This window comes from Antrostomus carolinensis, unplaced genomic scaffold (genome assembly GCF_000700745.2).
Source record: "Antrostomus carolinensis isolate BGI_N321 unplaced genomic scaffold, ASM70074v2 scaffold5652, whole genome shotgun sequence".
Classification (NCBI taxonomy): Eukaryota; Metazoa; Chordata; class Aves; order Caprimulgiformes; family Caprimulgidae; genus Antrostomus; species Antrostomus carolinensis.
This window is the reverse complement of record NW_010300073.1, coordinates 3,164-24,864: the sequence shown is the minus strand read 5'-3', so window position 1 is coordinate 24,864 and position 21,701 is coordinate 3,164. Positions and strand designations below refer to the sequence as shown.

Sequence of the window (21,701 nt, the reverse complement as noted above, 5' to 3'; positions counted from 1 at the left end):
GGGTTGGAAGGGACCTTTAAAGGTCATCTAGTCCAACCCACAATGTGGACACTTTCTAGAAAAACTGTACATCAAATGAGCACAGATGGCTTTTAGGACTTCCTATTGTACAGATGCATTAAGAGCAAAGAGCTGTCTGAAAATAGCTGACTTTCATCACATCGGTCCTGCCACTCTAAGCTGATGATCCCAGCTAACAAAACTTACTATTGTGTTCTCCTCAGCCAAGTGTCCTTACTCCCAAATTAACAACCAAAAATTCTTCTCTGTTGACAAGAAATACAGGCTTCTAACTCGAGGAGACTCTTCCTTTAAGGTATCAAAACACTGTTGAACCACAACACTGTATTATTCCCAGTACCTTACTTTAGACTTCAGCTGCTTTTTGGATATGATAATATTCCAGCTCCAGCCTAGGCTGGGTAGTAACTAACAAGGTTGGGATTAGAAGCGAAGAAAGCTCTTTTCAGACTTCTTTTCCCTTCCCCTCAAGGAATTAATGCTAAACATGAGATTGACCCAGTTCCTGCTGCGGAGTTAGAGATTCAGAAACAAACAATGTAGGAGGATAAAGCTTACAGCCATGATGATTGCTGTTTCTGCATTCCATGTCAGCCATGAACAATTTCAGACATCAAACTACCAACTACTACCACAGATGGTTCATATATACCACATGGTGTGGAGGGAGGGAGCCACACAAACACCAGAAACTTGTGGGGAAAGCAGGTATGCAGCTCTGTTTATTAGTCCTGGGCTTCCATTTAATTTAATTATCACAACAATTTTGGACCACAAGATTGCCTTCAGGTGCAAGAGACACAGACATGCACTGTTTTTCCTTTAGTTATGTAGATGACCACCTGGGATTAGGAGGTCCCTGACTTGTCACCTCACCCCACCATCCAATAAATGCCTCATAGCCACAACTTTTCCAGGTATCAATATGTGGTGGTACATTGATAAAATACAGGAGATAAGAAAGCCATCAGTCCACAGGCATTAACCCTCATGTCACCTTCAGTTGCTATGATACAACCAGCCTTACTCTCAGAAAGGTAGGACCTCCACGTCTTGTTTCAGAGTTGTTCAGGACTGGTTACCCACTAGAGCAGGTGCACGCAAAGGCTTTATTGACTGGTTCAAATGGACAGATTTAATTTCTTTGACCCATGAAACAGAAGCCTGTTGCTATCACACTGTGACACAAGGCAAAAGTTATTCTGAGGACCATCAGGTAACTATACTGAGCTCCACCCACTTAAGACCGCTTTTAACGCTCTAATTTGCAAAGCCTTTTCAGGCAACACAATTGGCAGCCCCCTGCACTCACACAAAGCAGGATGCAATCTTCATGGGCCAAACTTTCCAAGTCTTGCTGATAGAAAACTCTGAACTATTTAACTGCTTGAGGTCACCCTGGTACAATCACCCTCTTGATAAATACTATACCAATAGTTGCGACAGCTGCTGTTCCTTCAGCAACCTCAGTAACAATTCAACGCCCTTGACCTCTCAGAAATTCCTCCCGTAAATACATATTTAATTAATTAAAAACCACAATGAGGTTAATGACCTCAAAAGAGTTGATTGAGATCTACTGAACTTTATTTCTACCATCATTCTGAAGAGAGGCACCATTTTTTAAATCCCTCCCAAGTCACCTGTCAAAGGTGAAGCAGTTATCTCTTTCCTGAAGGTTCTACAGCAAAAGTCAACGACAGCTAAGGGTACCTTTGTCAAAATAACCAAGTAAGAATAACTCACTGCAAGATCTGTTTGTGTTTGGTTTTTTAAAAATTATAATCGTTCACTTAATTGCCGATTTACAAAATTCAGTGAGCTCATAAGACAAGTTAGGTGTTCTACTGTAAAGAAATTACCACCATACTGTGTTTAACTCCTTTAAGTGAAGTTTTTTACTATACACAGCAGCAAGATGCTGTAATTATTTGAAAGCATGCATGCTTCAGGCAGAAAATACCATTCGTGAACTTGCAGCTTTGTCACACTGAATTGGGGAAAATTGCTAGAACTTTTATTACCTGTGAAACTGGAACAACTGATATATGTCAGCTAGATATATAGAACTGAACAGAAGTAGTAGTTATTACAGTAACTAGAAGTGAACAGCTTTTACTCAGTAGCAGTCCTTTAATGAAGAATGTTAACAGAGAAAAGTGGCCGCTGTTTGGCAACCACATTAAGAACTAGTTAGCTGGTAATCACAAGCAGAAAGGAAAGGTTAAAGAAAATATGCCCAAGTGGCATATTTTATAGTGCACTAAGGTGGCTTCAACTTTCAACTAACTTTGAGGCCAGGGCTTGCTTTTAATTAAAGTTTTAGTTCACATACACAAGGTTAAGAGGGAACTGCCTTTTTGTATGTTTTGTCCTGTCATAATCCCTTCTCTACTCTTCTCTGCAGAGCATTCTGGAACACCTCAGCTATAAAATAGAGCATAAAATCTAATATTACTGTATTGTAGCACTGTCTTAGCCTGTGGGAATTTTCATAAAATTGCAGTAAGCAAACAGAACAGCCTACAGCGATATTTCTGCAGATCTTGTAAGACATCCTTCTTTTATTTCCCAAATTATTGCTACAGGACATTACTTTTTTTTAGGAATTTAAATATACGCTTAAAATTACTTCTACAGTGTCAATATCAGTTAAACTAAAGAAATACTTAAAGCCCCATGTGTTTCTTCCCCCCTCGTTGCTCTTTTCTGTCACTGTTTCACTAGCAGCTGAAAACGCAGACTCTATTTCTTCTTTTGGGACAGATGTTTCAGCTTGAAAGAAAGAACTAGAGAAATCAGGATAGGACTTGTTATGTTGCTAGCAGTTACGTGACAAAATGTATTTTCTACAAAAGGAGTAAAGTCAGGACTTTTCACAGTTCTTGATGTTTGAGTTTAATCGGAGCAAAAGTAACAGATAACTTGTAAAAAAGGGAAAATTCATTAATAGTGGAAAAAGAAACAGATTTTCCTCAAGTAAATTGCTATCTCTTGGACAGGAATCAATGCACCAAGAATTCCCAAACCTGAGGATTCAAGAGCAGAATTAGAGCTTCCCAAGCCCAAGAAAAGTTTTAAAATATGAGCTTGGATTTGTTAGTATATTTTGACTGGACTCTATTACCAAAATATAAAGAAATAATATACATACAAGGTACTGTGAAATCAGTTTGGTACAGAATGTACCACATTCAGGACAGTACCTCCAGCTTTAGTTACATGCTTCCACAAGGGATGGAGAATGGAGGACACCACCACTAGAAATCCCAGACATGCCTTGGCTCTGTCTTTCAGTTAATGCTATTGTTAAACACAACATTTTTCCAGAGGCTTCTATTCAGTCTGTGTTTAGCTTTCTCAGCTGATTGGGCTTCCAGTATTTCCCTTCAGAGACTACAGAATAATCTCTTTAAATATCAACCATTACTAAAACATTCTTCCCCTTGATAAACTGAATTAAAGTCTTTATCTTAATTCTTTTATACTTCTAGCAGGTAATATCCATACATAATCCTAAATATACTTTGACAACCTTCAGATACTTCTACCTTCTTTAGAACTACATAAAACATATCATACAATAATAAAGAATGTAATTAAAACAAAAAAAAGGGCATAGTTCAGGTCCGAAATGTGCACTTTATTTCTGACAATCTTTTACATATACAGCAGTTGAACAATATTTTTCTGGTAGACACCCCTGGTTTACTTTTTGGGTACTGCACTAACTAGTACAATAGGATACTTTATCAAAAGCAAGCAACTGACACTGATGTTATGTATGGCAAAATACATTCCAATAGCCATCATCGGAAATCATGGTTTGTAAAAGAATCAGCACAAATTTCTATTTTTATCATTTCCAATTGCTGTCTTTTATAAATCAGTTTCTTTTGAATAATGCTGACAAACTTAAGAGGAGGTCAAACAACAAGTAAAGAGAGAGTGTCACCATTGTCTCCATTTAGGCAGAGATGTAATTTTCTTCCTGCATGTAGTCCAAGTGAGATACCATAGAGGAAGAACATTACACACATGTTAAAGTGCTTGCAGGGCTATAGCCCTAGCTTTTCATACTGCAAGGAACATCACAAAATCTTATATGCTGCTCAAACAATTCTCCTTGCTTAGATGGCAAGAGATTCAAATTTCCAGCATACATACTTGTGATTCATGGCACCTTTTGAAGAACTTCCCTTATCAGAAATAATTGTATCCAGTGATACACCTATCTTAAGCAGGTAAAGTTGTTCTGTTAGATATAATGGTAACATAGTAAGTTTATGAGGACATCTTGGGTTTTTTTTAATAGTACTTAAAAGAAATTAGAATACTGACAATATTCTAGTTAAGTCTATCCCAGGGAAATAACAATGGATGATTTTACCCCAAGCATGTCTTATTTATAGGCATGCTTGCATATAATCACATGCATTTATGAGACCTGGTTATACTGGTATAACAGACCAGTCAAACAGAAAAGATCATATTAAACAAAGAACTACACATAAGGCCTGTCATCCGGTGCTCAAAGTCTCCAACTTAATTTGAATAAATGGAAACTGAAAGACAAGTAAAGAGCCTCAGGGTTGCAAGAAAAAATACCGTAAATATGATCCTGTATATACATGATAGGAAACACAAAGTGAGAGCTATAGTAATATCATGTACATACTTTCATTCTTAAAACCTAGAAGAATGAAACCGCATTTCCAGTGGAGATTCTGTGTACAAAATAAAGGCAGTTATAAGATTGTCTTAAATTAGGCACTCTAAAACTATGCATTGAAGAGTGAACCAAACAAAGAACAGCTGTTTGAGAGGATTATTAGACATTTGTAATAGAGGCATTAAAAGTAAGATGGTATCAGAGTTGACATTTTGCACCTCTACTATCTGACTTTGCCAGTCTACACACTGACCTCTTGCAAGTACTGCATTCAATGTACTAAAAAATAGTTAAACAGCCATTCTGGGGAAGAGAGTGGCTCTTGAAAAATTATGTAAGCAAGAATGCATCTGGTGATGTCTCGATCTAAACAATTCTTAATATAAGCAAGCATCGCATTACATTTTTCTTTGATTACATTACATGCAGTTTTCCCATTAGATTTTATATTTAGTTTTCACTGCCAAGTTTTTAATCACAGCTGTACACTTTGTGAGAAGTCAAACCATGCAATTCATTAGTTATCCAATAAAATTAATTGTGAGTTCTTCATTATTTGTTCACTTTGAGTTCATATTGAGAACTCGCAAGTACAGCAATTTCTCAGCTGTACCCTGATGTGCTAGCTATAAAGTTAAAATAAAGCATAAAGGTAATACCATACAAAGGTTTCTCTTATCTATGCCTCATGCTGCAGGATTGACCTCCTGTAGTCATGCCAATGACTACAGTCATGAAACAGTCTCAAAAGGATTAAGGTGTAAAAAGATTTAAACCTTTTTTAGTGTTTAGGTTGAAAGGAGTGCATATTTACTTTAGAAGCATCTAGCTTCCAAGGAGTGCATCTGCCTTTGGGTTGAGGTATTACTATTAAGATAGAGCTATTATACCCAGACTGGAAAGCTAGAAGATTAAGTACCATCCATTAGATGCTAGATGCACAAAAAACTCACTCCAGATTTTGGAGGAAAATTAGATATTCAAAGCTTTATGATCTAAGCATTTGATACTAAGTATAATCAGAGGCTCCCTTTATTCGGTTCAATAGACTTTGAAGCCTTTAGAAGCAAAGTTTGGAAGTGGGCAGGAATCCTATAGAATCACATACAGGTAGTCACTGGGAAGTTAAAGGTATATCTGCATTCTGACTTACTGACATGCCTCTATTTTGACCATGTCTCATTGGAAAACGTCTGTGGCCCCCGGAAACAGACAACTGGATTTCTGACACGAGTTAGCCTATTTTGACCACTAGGGAAAAGCAGCTGTGGAGTAATTGCTGGAGGTAACTAAAAAAAAATCAGAAAATGGCTGTGTCCACACACTAAGGGAAGGTACAGTGTCAAAGAAGATCCCAGGGGAAAAGTGCAGCTGGTATGCCAGGAATTTAATAATATCCCCTTTATTCCATTTGTTTACTGCACAGGGAAAGAGTGGCAGCTCCTTCCCTAACTCCCTGTGCCAGACACCGCTTTGACTCCACAAGGCTTGATGTATGGTCTATCTGTGATTCTTGATCAACTGCTGGTGCCCCTTTCTGACAACTACCCGCTTTGTGGACCTTGACGAAAACCATAACTCCATACCATTGCCCCCCTCTTTCCCCCTCATAGAGAGCATCTCTAAGTTTTGATAGTTTCTACCATAAAAGAGGAACGGAAGTACCTTTTGCCAATCACCGTAAAGGTACGACTACAGTCACTCAAGCTCCACCTTGCAGGTAAAAAATAGTATAAAAATAGCACAAAGGAAGGAGGGAGTTAAGGAAGACATCATCGTGGACCAGTCAGGGACAAGCAGACCTCTGACTCCTGGGACCAGCCAACGGGCTGAGCCTCTCTTCCCCCACATTTGGACATCTTTGGGTAAGACTAAGACTTAGACTCTGCTAAGAACTCCTCTCTTGGACACTTAGAAAACTCCAGAGAAAACTTTTACTAATTCAGTGCTTTGTAGTAACCTAACATCCTGCTACGATTAATAGTTCTAGTAATTTGTAACCTCAGTATAAGCATTTATTTCTGCAGATAGTGATTTATCACCAGCAATCCATACAAATCTGTATTAACCCTGTAGCTCTATTAAAGGTGCTTTCATTTGCTTACAGAGTTGCTGCACAATTTCTTGCTGGGCTGCTGCCAGATAAGGCCGCGGGAGTCCATAAATTGTGACTGGCCGATGGGTACAGGACACTATCAAGTGGATCCAGCACTGATGTGCCCTGACTTGGAGTGTCCTGTCGAACTGTGTCTGTCTGTAACCAGCCAACCCAACTGACCCGTGCTCAGCAGGACACTGCCAGATTCTGCAGGTTTAGCTGTGTAGGTCCATAAATCGTGGGCACGGGAGTGCAGCACGCTATTCGGTGCATCTGCAGTTGTCAGACCGATAGTGGCAGTGCACCACTCGGTGCCTCTCAGACCGATAGTGGCAGCGCACCACCCTGTCGGACCAATAGTGATCTATTGATTCGGTGCATCTGCACGGTGCCTCTCATACCGATAGTGGCAGTGCACCACTCGGTGCCTCTCAGACCGATAGTGGCAGTGCACCACTCGGTGCCTCTCAGACCGATAGTGGCAGCGCACCACCCTGTCGGACCAATAGTGATCTATTGATTCGGTGCATCTGCAGTTGTTGGACCAATAAAGCTCAATTGGGCATCACTCAGGATTTAAGCCTAGCCACCCCCAGCTCCTCCAGTTATCTGAGGGTGAGTTGGAATACAAGGGGGTTTATTTCCTGCTAAATTGCTTTACCATCCTTTACACGCAACAGCAGCACATACAGGAATTACGAAACTAGGGCTAATTCATCTGCCTGATCCGAGATACATGAATAACTCATCTCTCTGCTAAAGAGCTTTTCATCCAATAGCTTAATTTCCTTCCCAAAAGTATTTAATTAGTTTTTATTCTTTGACATTTTGTCTTTGGAAGAAAAAATGGTGCTTGGAATAAAATGCTATAAAAGTGGCTGAACAAGGAGATGCTCATCCTCTATTAGACCTGATATGTCTAACGCCTATAGGGAGTCAGACATGGGTTTACACACCTTTCAGGCAGAAGGGAGATCAGAGCCTAGGCCTCCCACATTCTGAGCACTTCCAGCTCTGCAACCCCATCTTTCTTTCATGAAGAATCTAGGCATCTAACTTCATACTTTCTTGTTGTGCCATACATCAAACCAGTTGATTTTAAGGTCACTACTTGGCTCAAACTCACAAGCAGTCAACTTGCTCTTGAACCACACAGGCCTTTTGGGGAGGGACTGCAGGTTGGTAAGCATTATTCTCAATGTTCAAATACGTGCCTAGATCTAACTGGTTGCTAGAGAAGGAACAAATCTTTTGTTCATCAGAACTAACACTTCACATTGGGAATGACTCTCTAATGTGTCCTATACACCCTCATCCTGTAGTCTTGCACAGGATAATGTCAAGGACGAGTGCCTCACTTAACACCCTACTTGTTTGCTTCCACTAACCCAGTCTCACATTTAAGCTAAATTTTAGTATACAAGTGGAATCACGTATATATAATACAGAGGAATGAATTCCATCATCAAAGAAACCTCACTGAAAAGGAAAGGAAGCATGATAGTGATCACAGTAAAGCTACCTTCAAAACTTGTTATATTTGGTTAGGAGAAGTGTTATGTTGTACTTGATTGCAATGAGCTTATTTTCTCTCAAAACCATAGTCCAGATACATAAAACAGGAGTCACACAACAACTCAAACACATATTTCTTAAGTACTTCAGAAGGGAAACACATTTTCTTGGCTTTTGTTTTTCCCCCAAAAGTTTCTCAGAAAAGCTGGGGTCTAACACACATCTGAAATAACATCATAATTATGCTTGCAAAACACAATCTAAATAACCACACTCTTGGTTTATTGCAAACCAATTAGAATCCTTAATATGTGGTTAATGAAGTCAAGCAGGACCCTCCATTTGGTACTAAACAGTAGCTTCTGTTGATACACTACTGAATTCTGCATATAGTGTGTCTACTTCATAGAAAAATCCTATTTTAATTCACTGAGATGCCTTTTTAAATTAAAAATAATATAATTATCTTTTGGCCAGAAGTAATGGAAACTATTAAGTGCATAAGTACTAAAATGAATGAGGAAGTTTAGTGCTGTTCTAAATTCAAAAGCCATCCATTCTCTTCAGATAATCTTTCTGATTTTCTTTTTATGTCACCAAACTTCGAGAAAGTGAAGTTTAAGTTGTATTGCAGAAAAGCAATTAGTAAAAATTATATAATGTACAGGCATCTTCTCATGTCTCTTACTGCCTGTTTTCCCATAAATATAAATTTGATTAGCTGTAAAGCTGTCAATCTGAAGCTAATCCAAAGCTGATTAAACATCCAGACAAGTATAAATACACAGTACTGAGTCATGGAATAATGATTTAGAGAATGCTTTTTCCCCATTTTTCCTAGTTACACTGTCTTTATTGTGGATTCCTGCATTTCACTAGTGGCTTTAAATACCTAAAGATCACCTTATTAACATTTATAAGTAATAACCATAGCATCAGTAATAAAAATCAAAGCATACAAGAAGTGACTCACTAGCTTGTTGATGGTGCTCTTCTTCACTTTGGAAGGGACCAAGTTCATAAGCAGACATTTTGCTTTTCAATAACAAAGTCAGAACATTGTCCAGCTTCTCTACAGAAGAAAATTTAAAAGCCTGTTTAAAAGACAAAAGAAAAAAAATAGGGCATTTGTGGAATATGTATTTTTAAATTTATCCTCAGAGTGCTTGTGAATCAAATTACTCAAAACAGTATTATTACAAACTCACTCTTGGTAAAAGCAGTACAGTTTTTGAAAGCTACAGAAGAGATATCCTAATATAGAAGAATCATAACACAATCCAACTGAAGAGAAACAGCTCTTATAACCTGTGAAGTTCAGCTGTTACTAAAAACTTCAGTTTGAAGGGTAAGGACAATAAGATTTGTGTTTATTGACTCCTGATTTAGCTACAACAATGTAGTGTTAAGAACCAGGAACTGTTCTGACAGATGCAAGGTACCAATAAATCCAAAGTTTTACTACAGCTGTAATTCAGGATGACTTCAAAGACTACAGTAGCTCTCCGTTTCCCAAAACCTTTACATTAAGACTGTATACTTTGCTAGATGGGAAACAGCTTCAGTTCCATCAGACAAGGCATAACATTACTGACAGATTAAGAAACCGACAGCGACCAGTAAGACTAGCTTCCTACTAAATACATAGTCCTTGGACATGGGAAATCCTCACTGACTGCCATGAGATCTTTTTTCGATTGCCTCTTTTTGGACAGAAAAGGCCAAGACCTATTCCTAACAACTCCCAAGGTAGCCATAATTAAGTGTTTCTTTGCTTGGTGTGACAAGAGAAGTATGACTACAGACGTTTGAACAGTAAGGATATTTTACACTGATCACTATGGTGCTAGTTCAGTCTGTGCTGCACTGGGCACCAAAAGGAGCTGAGCCACAGCAGAGAAGCACTCAGGAGGAGTTGGTTTACTCTGCTCAGATGTCAGCAGTCATGTTTTAAAGTTCACATTCCTATAGCTATATAGTTTTGGTCAAGACAATCCTGGGATCGCTACCAGGGAATATATGCAGACACACTTAGCGTATAAACTTAAAAAGAAACTCTGACTGACATGCTGAGGACAAAAGGAGAGAGGGGTCTACTGATGAAACCTAATGAAGTTTAATTCCTGAGGCTGTTAAAAGTGTATAAGAAAATAAGTGTGATGTGATCAGAAAGTGCTGAGTACACGGGCAGGATATAATTTTCATCCGAGTCCTACAAGAATGACCCAGAATTAGAAGACAAGTTTGGGCAGGTAGGGAGCTACTAGTAATAAAATATGTTTGTTTATTTTTCCCATAATTAATACTGGCCCTTCCAGTATTGATTTTGATACATAAACCTCATTGTATTTAGTAATCTGTGACCTATTTCTTTCCATAAATCACCCTTTCTGTACTGTCACATTACATTATATGTATTTGTTATTCAATAATTACGAATACATAATTAGTCCTCAACAACCAAAGCAAGAAGTATTAGGAAAAAAGACTCCTCCTAGAAAAAACAAATCTTTAAGGCTTGTTCTAGAATAAAGATCTAACCTAAGTACCAGACTTACAGTGTGAACTGAGAAAGGATATGCAAAACCTCCCAAATATCTATCAAACAACCCACTATTAACATGAACACCACATTATCTTTAAAAATTATTAAAAGTAATAATATGAAAATTCATTTAGGAAACCATACTATTTATCTTATTCCAAGCAGGTCTTCTTAGGTATGGTATCATCATTGGTACTACCTTAATATGAGTTTAGTCTAGGGTAAGACAAAAATAAGTAATAACATTAAAAAACAGCTCAGATGAGTGTTTATACAGATATTGTGTCATGAAGGAAGAGGCTCAAAACCACTGGTTATTCACTGAAGCAACTGTATAGCAGAAATTCTACTATATGGAGAATAAACATATAGGTGGGCTTCCAGACAAACTAATTCTCAAGTATTATTTTTAATTTCAATTTAAAATGGCAGGGACACTCTTGACACATTTTGCTACCTCTCTAGCCCTCTCTCATCAAAATAAAATGACAAACAAACAACACTCTAACACCACCTGCCTCTTACCAACTGTCCTAAAATGCCCAAGGAGCAATTTCAGACAGAATCTGTTTCAGACTATCTTATCTATCAAAGCCAAATAAACATCCCACAGTCTCTTTTCAGCAAGCAGTCAGGGTAATGTTGCCTAAAAAGCTCCTCTGCTCTTTAATGTGAGCTGACGCAGGAACCCCTTCCTTCTCTTATTTATTCAGGCACAAATCTGCACAACTTCAGGTACTTGCAGCAAAATTTTCAAGGCCATAACCAGTTGCATGGCCTAACCACGTCAGGCTAGCTCAGTTTTTACAAGCTATTGAGACAGAAGTTAGACTGTCTGATCTCCAAAAGGGAACAGATTAAATTAGAGCTAAATTTCTTGCGCTTTAACAGGCCTGCCTTCTGATGATCAGCCTATTTCCATGATTTTTTTAAGTCAGTCACAATACATTTCTTATACAGAGTTATTGGTGCAATTTGCTTAAAGTTTTCCACCTTAAATTTTTTCTTTTACTCCAGGTACCTAAAATCTGAAGGCTCAAGCAATGATTTAAGAAGCTATCTTGTTAACTAAATCATGAGTAGGTTTGTTCTGCTAATCTGCAAAAAAAACACAGTAAAAAATGAAGTTTAATTATTTAAAATAGAAGTATATGTTAATGTCTTTTATCTCACATGCAGGAGGGCCTGTTCCAGTACTTACATAAACAGCAGAAATAATAGGGAAACAGAACTAGCAATAGGATCACTCCACACTATCCAGCTCCAGACCAACATAAAGACCAACTCCCTCAAGAAGGAATTCAGTTTAGAGACTTCTACTTTACTTTTCCTGCTCCAGTGCACTCACAGACTCCAAGTGTGCTGTATTTACATATTTTGATAAACCCTAAACAGGTCTCTATAGGCCTATGAAATCTTCCTAAGAAATCCCACCAACACTACACACCTGAAGTTCATGCTGAAGTTTCACCAAAGACAAAAGAAGTAGAACTATTTAAAGTTAAGCACACTGTAAGGCAACACTGAGCCAATCAGAAATCTGAGAACACCCACATTTTATCTGAATAAAGATCTAAAACATGCTAGAAAAGAAGTAAAAGCACTACTTTCTCCCTGTATCCTTGCAGGCAAGTTCTTTCCAGGAGCCACTCAAAATTAGGCTAATAAGTTTGCAGGAAATTATTTCCATGCTCTCTGAAGCACAGCCAGCCACTCCCTGCTCCATCCTTAAATCCTGGTCCTTCTACAAGTGCTACTACCAGCCCCAGAGCTCATGACCAGCAGCTTGTTCTTTCTCAGTACCACCTCCCCAGGTGTAGGCACTATCTCCATTCTCTTGCCTCCTTTTCAAAGCAATAGGACACAGCTCTGAACAGTAAAGAAGCCCCAAGTGCTGAACATCACACCTGGGCTTCCAGAAACATCTTTGAAAAAGGAAAAGACCAAGCACATATTTTGCTACTTTTGTGAATGAGATGACCTAATTCTTTAATAACTGCTAACAAAGCCCTGAAAATGTGTGCCACTGAAACACAGCACACATAGCCAGTAAATGAACATATTTCTCACTGGCTTTAGTAGTACTAACAAAGTTACATTTCCATAAAGATGAACTTCAGTAGTTCTTACATATCAGTCACTACTTTATATGCACTTCAATATCTAGATTACTTCTGCCAAAGAGAATGGGTTAAGCTTAAAAAAATCACTTAGGCATTTCTGACAATTTTAACCAGTGAAAGAATATGGAGAGATTTCATGCTTAAAGAAAGAAACATTTTAAAATAACAGCTGCTGACATGGCTTAGAAGACTGAAATATTAAAAACAGTTTCAAAGGAAGTATCTCTGGGGATCAGGTAAAGGTGCGTCCATAATATCACCACATAAATCATACAGCTATTTCTTACAAGTTTTCATAGAATAGGCTGTAGTTTCTTTTCATTCTTCTTTTTCAATATACACTGTAACTCAAATCCTGTTTGATGCCTATGATAAAAACATCCTGTAAGATACAAAGCCCCTCAGAATCACAGGAGTAGCATTCAACCAAAGTTTGTCATAAAGACTTCCTGAATCTTTCTAGATGTTCTAAGTCACTCAAACTAACATGAACCTACAAATTCAGTAATAAGGATATGACCTTAGTTTAACTTTTTTTTTAAACTTAAGAAAGCTGTACCAGGAAACCCCAACACTACATAATTGAATCAATAGTTGCATTTGGTAGAAAATCTGAGAGAAAAAATCAATGCAGCATGTAAATCCAGCAAAACGTTGAAATGAGAAGTTGATTGAAAGTAAAATAAAAATGAAATATGAAAAGGATTAATTATGACTTATAAGAACCTTAAAATCAGTCTGTACACCAGTTTAGTGTAAGAACACAAACTCCCTAAGAGAGTTTCTTTAACACAGAATTATATGAACGTGAGAGAACAAAAAAAATTCATGCCTTTTGCCAACACCCTGCCTCATATATTTTGATAGCAAGTTAATTCAGCATCATGGTTCAGTTATTATGATCCCTACTCTTCCTACTTTACTGTAAAATTTCTTTTTTTTTTCTTTTAAAACTTATGTAAAGAAACTGTTTTCATTTTTTCTCTATTTATTTCCTTACATTTTAAATATTTATGAAAATAAATAAATGTTTTTTAAATTCAGAACACAGAAGAGTGCAATCTATCAGGTGTGGCAAAGAATTTAATCCAAAAACATAATCTGTAAAAATCTTAGAATACACTTCGTACACCTAATCTAAAATATGGCTAGTGTTAATCTTTAATTCTAGAACGAAGGATTCGTAAGTGCAGTGGTACCATACTTTGTTTGTCTTCCACTAAGATACATGAACTGACCTGATTATCAGTAAAAGGAATGGATAGCTGTAAGCCTACCTGTTAGATTTTGTTTATCTGTCTGGCTTTACTGGGGCATGAAGTAGAGAAGGGGACAATAATCTAAATGATGATAGCATCTCAAAGTAGCTGGAAGGGTTGGCAACACAATATATAATACTATGAAAGCATTTTACCAAACCATTATGGTTTTCATATGCATTACTGTAGCAATTTGCTTTCACCACAGAATTTTAAAAAGGATACTTCTCAGATTGCAAGCATTTGTGAAAATCTTGAACTCTTCTTTGAACTACCAAGGGATATAGCTTTGATCAATAATTGCTGTAAGCTTTTCTATTTTATTTTAATTTTGTTTTCCATTGTGCTTGATGGTTACTTTGTACAGATAAACCACTGTCGCCCCAGGATACTTTTGCAAATAAACTGATAGTCTCAAAGGTTTTCATTATCCTGGTTAAATAAAAGTTACTGCTACTCCTGCTACTTGATGGGAATTTTAATTAGTATGAAGTCTGTTTTGTTTTTCATAGTGTGAACATATTTCTAAAGATTAAGTTAAATCATGTTCAGTAAATTGCATCTTTATGATGTATATTATTGGCATTAAATCAGGTTTACAGGAATGCTTAACGTATTTTAAAAGTTTGTGGAAATAGTTTAGCTACCTAGCTAGTTAGTGTACCTCACTCCATGGCCCAGCAGGTACCATTAAATATGATGACAAATCTTTGAACACATATGTACACTTACAATAGAATTACCATTAGTATACTTTCCCACAGAGCAGCCATGATATTTTGTGGATTGTAAAACTTATTTGGTTATAAATATTTTCTCAGTATTAATTTTTCAGTTGCTAAAATAATAAAAGAGCAGGCAAACAGTGCCTCCTCATTTAAACCCTTGCTTATTATCCAGATGAGTAAAGGTGAGGAAATTGTTAAACATACCTGATAGTCACAACACTATAGCTGTATTTCCTGGTGTGCACTACTGCTCTGCACAGAATTATTTTTGCATTTGAATATAATTTGATTACGTATGTCTTACTAAATATTAGTCTTGCTGATTAAATGAAGGGTCAAACTCCTGAATAACACAAACAATTCTCCAGTAGAAATACCAGGTGTGTTGTAGGTATCTAGATTCCCATGTTAATTATATATATTTTTTTAATCATTATGACACATTTCCTATAGACAAAATTTTAAATGAAACTTGTTAGAAGCTTACTTCGATGTCCTTCAAAATACAGGCTAAAGAATGATGGACACTATGAAGATTTTCAGAACACACTTGTACTCAGAGTTGCACTATTTTTCTTTCTTGTGCAACAGCCTGTTTTCTTAGAAGAGAAGTTACTTTTACTTGGAAGGAATCTAGCCCCATCCCTAATAGAACACTAATAATGCAATACATCATTTTTTATTAATCCTTTTGTTATGAGTGTAATGCCTTAGGTGGTAGATAAGGTAGATTTGTCACAGGAAAGTGAGACTGTCTGCACTGGAAACACAGACTGTTATTTTTGCACTGGCTTTGCAATTACAATATAAACAACATGACAAGTCTGTGTAGCTACTCACGATTCAACAAATGATGCTTGAGATTCCATCCTTTAATAGATGCTTTCTTTTCTTATTATTTTGTATGTGCCATTGGCAAAGGACATGCTGCAGAGCACTGCAGCCTGCTGTGCTGATTTGAAACCCAGCTCAAAACCTGAGTTCTTCTAAATATATGCAAAGAATCTGCATGGCAACCAGCAAACCACATGAATGATAATTCAGCAGCTGTAAATGAACTATATATGAATAGCAACCTACTGTCTTCCATACAAGCTATGCCAAAAAATCCTGTTTGCTGGTGAATGAATAATAATCCTCCAAATACAATGTGATTTAAGATTACTCGCGTCTACTGGTTTTAGAAGAAACTAAAAAGAACACTTTAAATTGAGAGGGACATCGCTACAGTTTGTTATTATTTTCATCCTCTGTAATACAGGATGTTGTTCATTGGACATATCCAGCACAAAGGATGGTTTTATTACTCTCTAAACAAACAAAAAAAAGGGAGAAAATTTGTTTTCACTTGCCTGACTTCCTAAGAACTAGGCTTCTCAAAGACAGGCCTCTGTAATCCTGAGCCTGTTATTGAGCCATTACTCATTACTGTGCAATCAAAAGAATTCTTCACAGCACAGTGTACCACCTCTTAGCTTATACTGGCACTTACATTCTATTTTTTTTTTTTTTAATTAAAAATGCAGAAGTCAACTTACCTGACAAGTGAGAGCTATTGGGTCAGCCACTTTCTTAAAAATGTGCTCAATTTCCTCTAGTGCAGTATAGTACTCGATGTGCGCTGTGGTCTTAATGACTCCCCCACAGTAGACATTTACATAAACAGGGCCAGCAGGAAAATCTTATAAAACATAAATCGACAGTAGCTGAAAATATTTTACAATCCCAGACCAGAGGTCTCAGGCAATAAGTAAAAGAACAGGAAAATATTCAGAAAATGCATAGAGTCAATGAACTGAATTTGCATTTCACAGATGATTCAGTGGAGTCAGGTTTTTTATCCAGGTCTTTTAATCTAACATTAAAAAACTGACAAAAGAAAAGACATATCTGTAAATCGGTATAAAACAAAGCTATTGCATTGCTTCACGTTAGAAAGGAGATGAAAAAAGTATGCTTCAAATTTCCAACTTCCCTTTGATAGACTGATGACCTCTAATCAGCTCCCTTATGCCTACAAATTAAGGAAAAGTTCATTTATTACAAACAGTGGAATTGCTATTCATCTTTTGAAACATTTTCTTAATTGCAGGCAAAGTTCTCAAAATTGGATTTGAACTAGGCTGCAGAAACTGCAGTATAATTACTTCCATTCCAGTTGTTTACCTAGTAAAAGCAAAGGAAAGAGGCATTTGTACAGTCTGTTACGTAAGCATGACTTGCTCTGTGTATGCAGCATGAGCCCTCTTTATGAGCACATTTTATAATTCATTAGCATTCACTGTGTCAAGCATCCTGCTGTACCATACCACACCAGCACAGCACGGTTTTCTTAAAATTCTACCTCTGCCCACAAAAGAGCAACTAAAATGGGCAGCCCTGAAAATGGAAAAGAGTAATACCACCAAGGAAACAAAATTAACAGAACATCATCTTAAATCACTTAAATACAGTATGCCCAGATGTTAGCTTTTGTTTTTGTTTTTTTTTAAAAAAACCCATTTTTCTTATAACCTCAGATCAGCTGGGCCATTATTTAAAAAGGTACTCCCAAACTTAAAACTTTTCCAGATTTTGAAACAGAAAAAAGCCTACAGAGTGAAGCATTAAATAAAAATCATAAAAGAACCAAAATTAAACTTGGGCTGCAGTTCTCTCCCACATTTTTCATAATTTTTCATTTACTCTTCATATTTTATTTCTTTATCCACTATAGAAACCTTCCTGCAATCAACAGTGTTCCTATAGAATAGTTCTGGAAGAATTTTTTAAGATCTGTGAATAAGGATTTTAGCTTTCCTTCTCTGAAATCCAGTTACAGATGAAAGTTTCCTGTTGGTCATGTACCTCCCAAGCAGGTCTCTAAAAATAAACTCTCTGCACCATCACAGTGCTAAACAACTCTCAGGCCATATGTGGCCATTGTCTCAGGACAGTGTTCAGGAAGAAACTCAGGCCACAGAATTACCCAAACCTAGATCCAAGAAGCCATTGTTGAAAACTGTAGCTTTTATTTTTATATATATATATACACACACACACACACACATGTGTATCTATCTATCTATATATCTTCCTATCTAACGTTGTATTACAATGGTTTTGGAATAAAAAGTTACATAAGTTCCTTTGGGAATTCACAGCATACAGTGGAGTAGGAAGCTACACTGAATACTCAGGTGAAAATTTTTTAAATTCTTAACTCACATCAAGGAAGTGGGGATAGGTATAGCCCTTAAATCTGCACAGATGTCCTAAGAGAAACTGTTGTTAACTAGTTGAAACTGCTGGCAACTAGTTATGGATGAAGCAGTTAAGCAGTTGAAAAAAACCCATTAGAAACCAGCAGAGCTGAGTGATACAGAGAAACGGTATGGACGTGAATAAAAAAAAAGAAATTATTTTCTGTGTCAGTAAGAATTATAGACAGCAGTATAGCCAAATTTACTGCATTAAATATAAAATGAAACATTTTAGTAATAGAGTAATAAAAAAGAATATTAGTTTTGCATTTTATGGCAGTGTTTTTGAAGAATGTTAATCTGTGACTAATCAATGACATTTTAAGACTGCCACCTGCCATTTAACCACACAAAAACAATCTAATAGAATGTAGCTTCCCATAAATCACAAGACCTTGCTTCTCTGCATTATTAATAAATGTTCTGCATGCAAAACCCATGTACAGGAAACATCTACAAAATATTGGGAAGTGAAACTACTTACCAGAAAGAGTGAAGTGAGTCCAAAATTTCCTGTTTACTTAAAGGTAAAGAATGTTTTTCTTACCTAAGGCTTTCATGTATTTGACCTTCTTATTCCAAGAGCCTGGCTTTGTCCTAATTCGTTGATTATCTGCTATGAATTCAATTTCTAAAGTTTCATCATCTATTTCGTCTTTCAACAAAATGAATATTTCACCAGGGTTCTATAAAATTAAAATTAAAATATGTTCCCATTAGTCCTTCAGAAAATTATACTGAAAGTGTAAAATGCAAACGAAAACAGAAGTTGAAGGAAAGTTCCTTTACCAACAGCTTCATACAAAAAAAATCATAATACCGAAACATGATGCCATGTCAGTATTATCCTTTATTTAGTATTTTACTGACATGAATGACACAATTAATGTAATATTTTAAATTCAGCTTACCTAACAATATTTTAAAACAGTATTTCGAATGCATATGTAGGTGAATTGTTACATTTTCTAAGACCACTCTGCTTTATAATCTAGAAGAATGATATTCAACCTAATAAGAAGAACCTAAAATACTTTAGACTCACTTAAACTCTTCTAGTGAACTGACAGTAAGGTAAGACAGAAGCAGTAGGTAACATGAGACAATACCCCTCTACTGCCTTCTGAACCAGAGGGGATGTTACTCTCTTAGAACTGTACTGATCTCAACAATGAAATAATGTTAGTCATCTTTGAAAGACAGATAACAAGCAAAATACGTGACATTCCAGATACACCTTGACTTCCATATCTGACCATGGCCACTCACTTATGTAAAGGAATGCAGTGCTGGATATTGTACTTCCTTTCTTTATGTTTTCACATATTTTCTCACAGCAATTCTGATTAAAAACAAACACATATGAACATTTGTGCCCATCAGATATGTATGCAGATATGTATATATAAATCTTTCTGATTTAATTTCAAATCAGACAAGGTATCTGCTCACACAAGCACTTGTGTAACTTGTGGAATGGGCACATATACATGAACCCATAAACCCATCATGGATTCTTCATAAGAGACATTCTATGTCTCTCAGGAAGTGCCTGACTATAAGCTCCCTCTAAACTACAAGGTCTATATTACATTAATATTTCTACTCAAGCTGCCAAATAATTATAATAAAATAAAATCCCTCAGAGGCTGTCTCAAAACTATTTTTTTGCAATTTTTTTGGCTGCAGTGTGGATGTGACACAAAGGCAAAATAAATTCCATTGCAGTCTCATTTTGACCCCTTATCTGCTATTTGTTTTTGAAACTGTTATATTATGAATGAGATTGCAACAGGAAGAGAAAAACATTGACTGTTATCCCAAAGATTTTAGCATCCAAAAACCTTACCTCACAGGATATTCTTCCTGGAAGCACCAATATTGACTGCTCATTAGTTTCTAATGTTTCAGAAAGTACTTCTGTTGTAAAACTGAGGTCTGTTTTTTCTGATGCTCCCCTGACATCTGACAAGTTAATGCCAGAGCTAGTCTGGTGATCTGAAATAAACGATGTGGAATGAGGACAATGTTAATAACCCCAGATCAACAAAACATGGCAATGATGTGGCTTCCAACATATCAGAGACTCATATGGCATTCGGAGTCACATTAGGGCATTGCATGGAAGCCTGGCTGCGTTGGGTTTGGGGGGAAGGGGCTACAGTGATGGCCCCTGTGAGAAGCCTCGCAAAAGCTCCTCTGGCTCCATGGCATACCTCCCCAGCCCAGGCTGAGCCATTTAGCACTAGAAAAACACCTCTGCAGATCCATATTTGTGATGGGAAGGACTGTCCTGAAAAGAAGAAGGTGGAGAGAACCTGCAGGAGAGGCCATTGACCTGAACAAACAACGACCATCAGACTATACAAAGAGAGAGCTTCAGACATTCAGTTCAACTGCATGGAGTAGAAGAAGGCAAAGGAGTTCCCCAGTAGCCCATGGAGGGTCAATGGTGGAGCAGATACCCACATGTAGGCCTTGGAGGACTCCACGCTGGAGCAGAAAGCCAAACCTGGGGCCAGGTGTGACTGTATTGTGACTCCAAAAGATGCTCAATGCCAGAGTGGGGGTGGACCCCCAGAGCCAGGGGGTGAGGAGGTGCGCTGGACCAGAGGCCCATCTGCAGCCCGTTGATGTCCCCATGCCGGAGCTGGGAGCCGAGCCCAAAGAGGTCCAGAACTCCATAGGAAGCCCTCATTGGGGAACACTTTGTTCCTGGACTTTCATGCCAGGAAGAGCAGCAACCCCTATTCCCTCCCCCTGTGCTGCTGGGCGGGGGAGAGGGTAGAGAAATCGGGAGCAAAGTGATTTGAGCCCGGGAAGAAGGGAGGGGTGGGGGAAAGTGTTGTAAGATATGGTTGTTATGTCTCACTGCACTACTCGTCTGAATGGCAATGAATTAAATTGATTTTTCTTCCCCAAGTTGAGTCTGTTTTGTCCCTGACCATAACTGGTGAGTGAGCCGTCCCTGTCCTCACCCTAATCTGTGCCCCTTTGTTGTGATGCTCTTCTCATCTTAATGGGTGGGGGGAGGGAGTGCAGGACCACATGGTCCTACCTGTGGGTGAAACCACCACACTGGCAAAATTCCTTTTCATGTAAATGTGGTGAGGTTTCTGCCTTTGATAAAGAGCTCGCCTCTGAAGTTCTGATGCCACAGCCTTTATTTAAATGAACAGGCTTCTTACTAAAGTCAAAAGGGCCTTTTGCCTTTAGACTAAAGTAGTTGTGACCAATGAGGTCACAGAGACCATCCAGTTTCATAGTCTCAAAAGAACAAACTCTCAGACACTGGGATAAACTGTGATTTTTACCACTCTTGCTTTCCCTATATGTAAACATGGACAGGCTGCATATTTACAACATGAGCCTACCTGTCTACAGGAAGGACTTCTGTCAGGGCAGTCATACCTGTGACCAGGTAACTATGACAGTAGACACAGATTTTCTTGACACAGTCTCCATAGTCTTTGCCTTTCTTCAGGGACAAAACAATGG

General features: G+C 37.6%; 1 protein-coding gene across 1 annotated transcript in view; it reads right to left on the bottom strand.

Annotated features, from left to right (window-relative positions):
- BANK1 (B cell scaffold protein with ankyrin repeats 1) overlaps positions 1-21,467 on the bottom strand; it is a gene marked incomplete at its 3' end in the record, with an annotated part of 84,996 nt that extends 63,529 nt beyond the window's left edge. Inside the window, exons 1-5 of the mRNA XM_029083756.1 lie at positions 21,392-21,467; positions 20,053-20,201; positions 18,751-18,889; positions 16,500-16,642; positions 9,280-9,400 (exon numbers count right to left, since the gene is read on the bottom strand). Coding sequence (XP_028939589.1) covers positions 9,280-9,400; positions 16,500-16,642; positions 18,751-18,889; positions 20,053-20,201; positions 21,392-21,467 — 628 coding nt within the window. The remainder of the gene's footprint in view (positions 1-9,279; positions 9,401-16,499; positions 16,643-18,750; positions 18,890-20,052; positions 20,202-21,391) is intronic.
- Between the last annotated feature and the right edge of the window lie 234 nt (positions 21,468-21,701).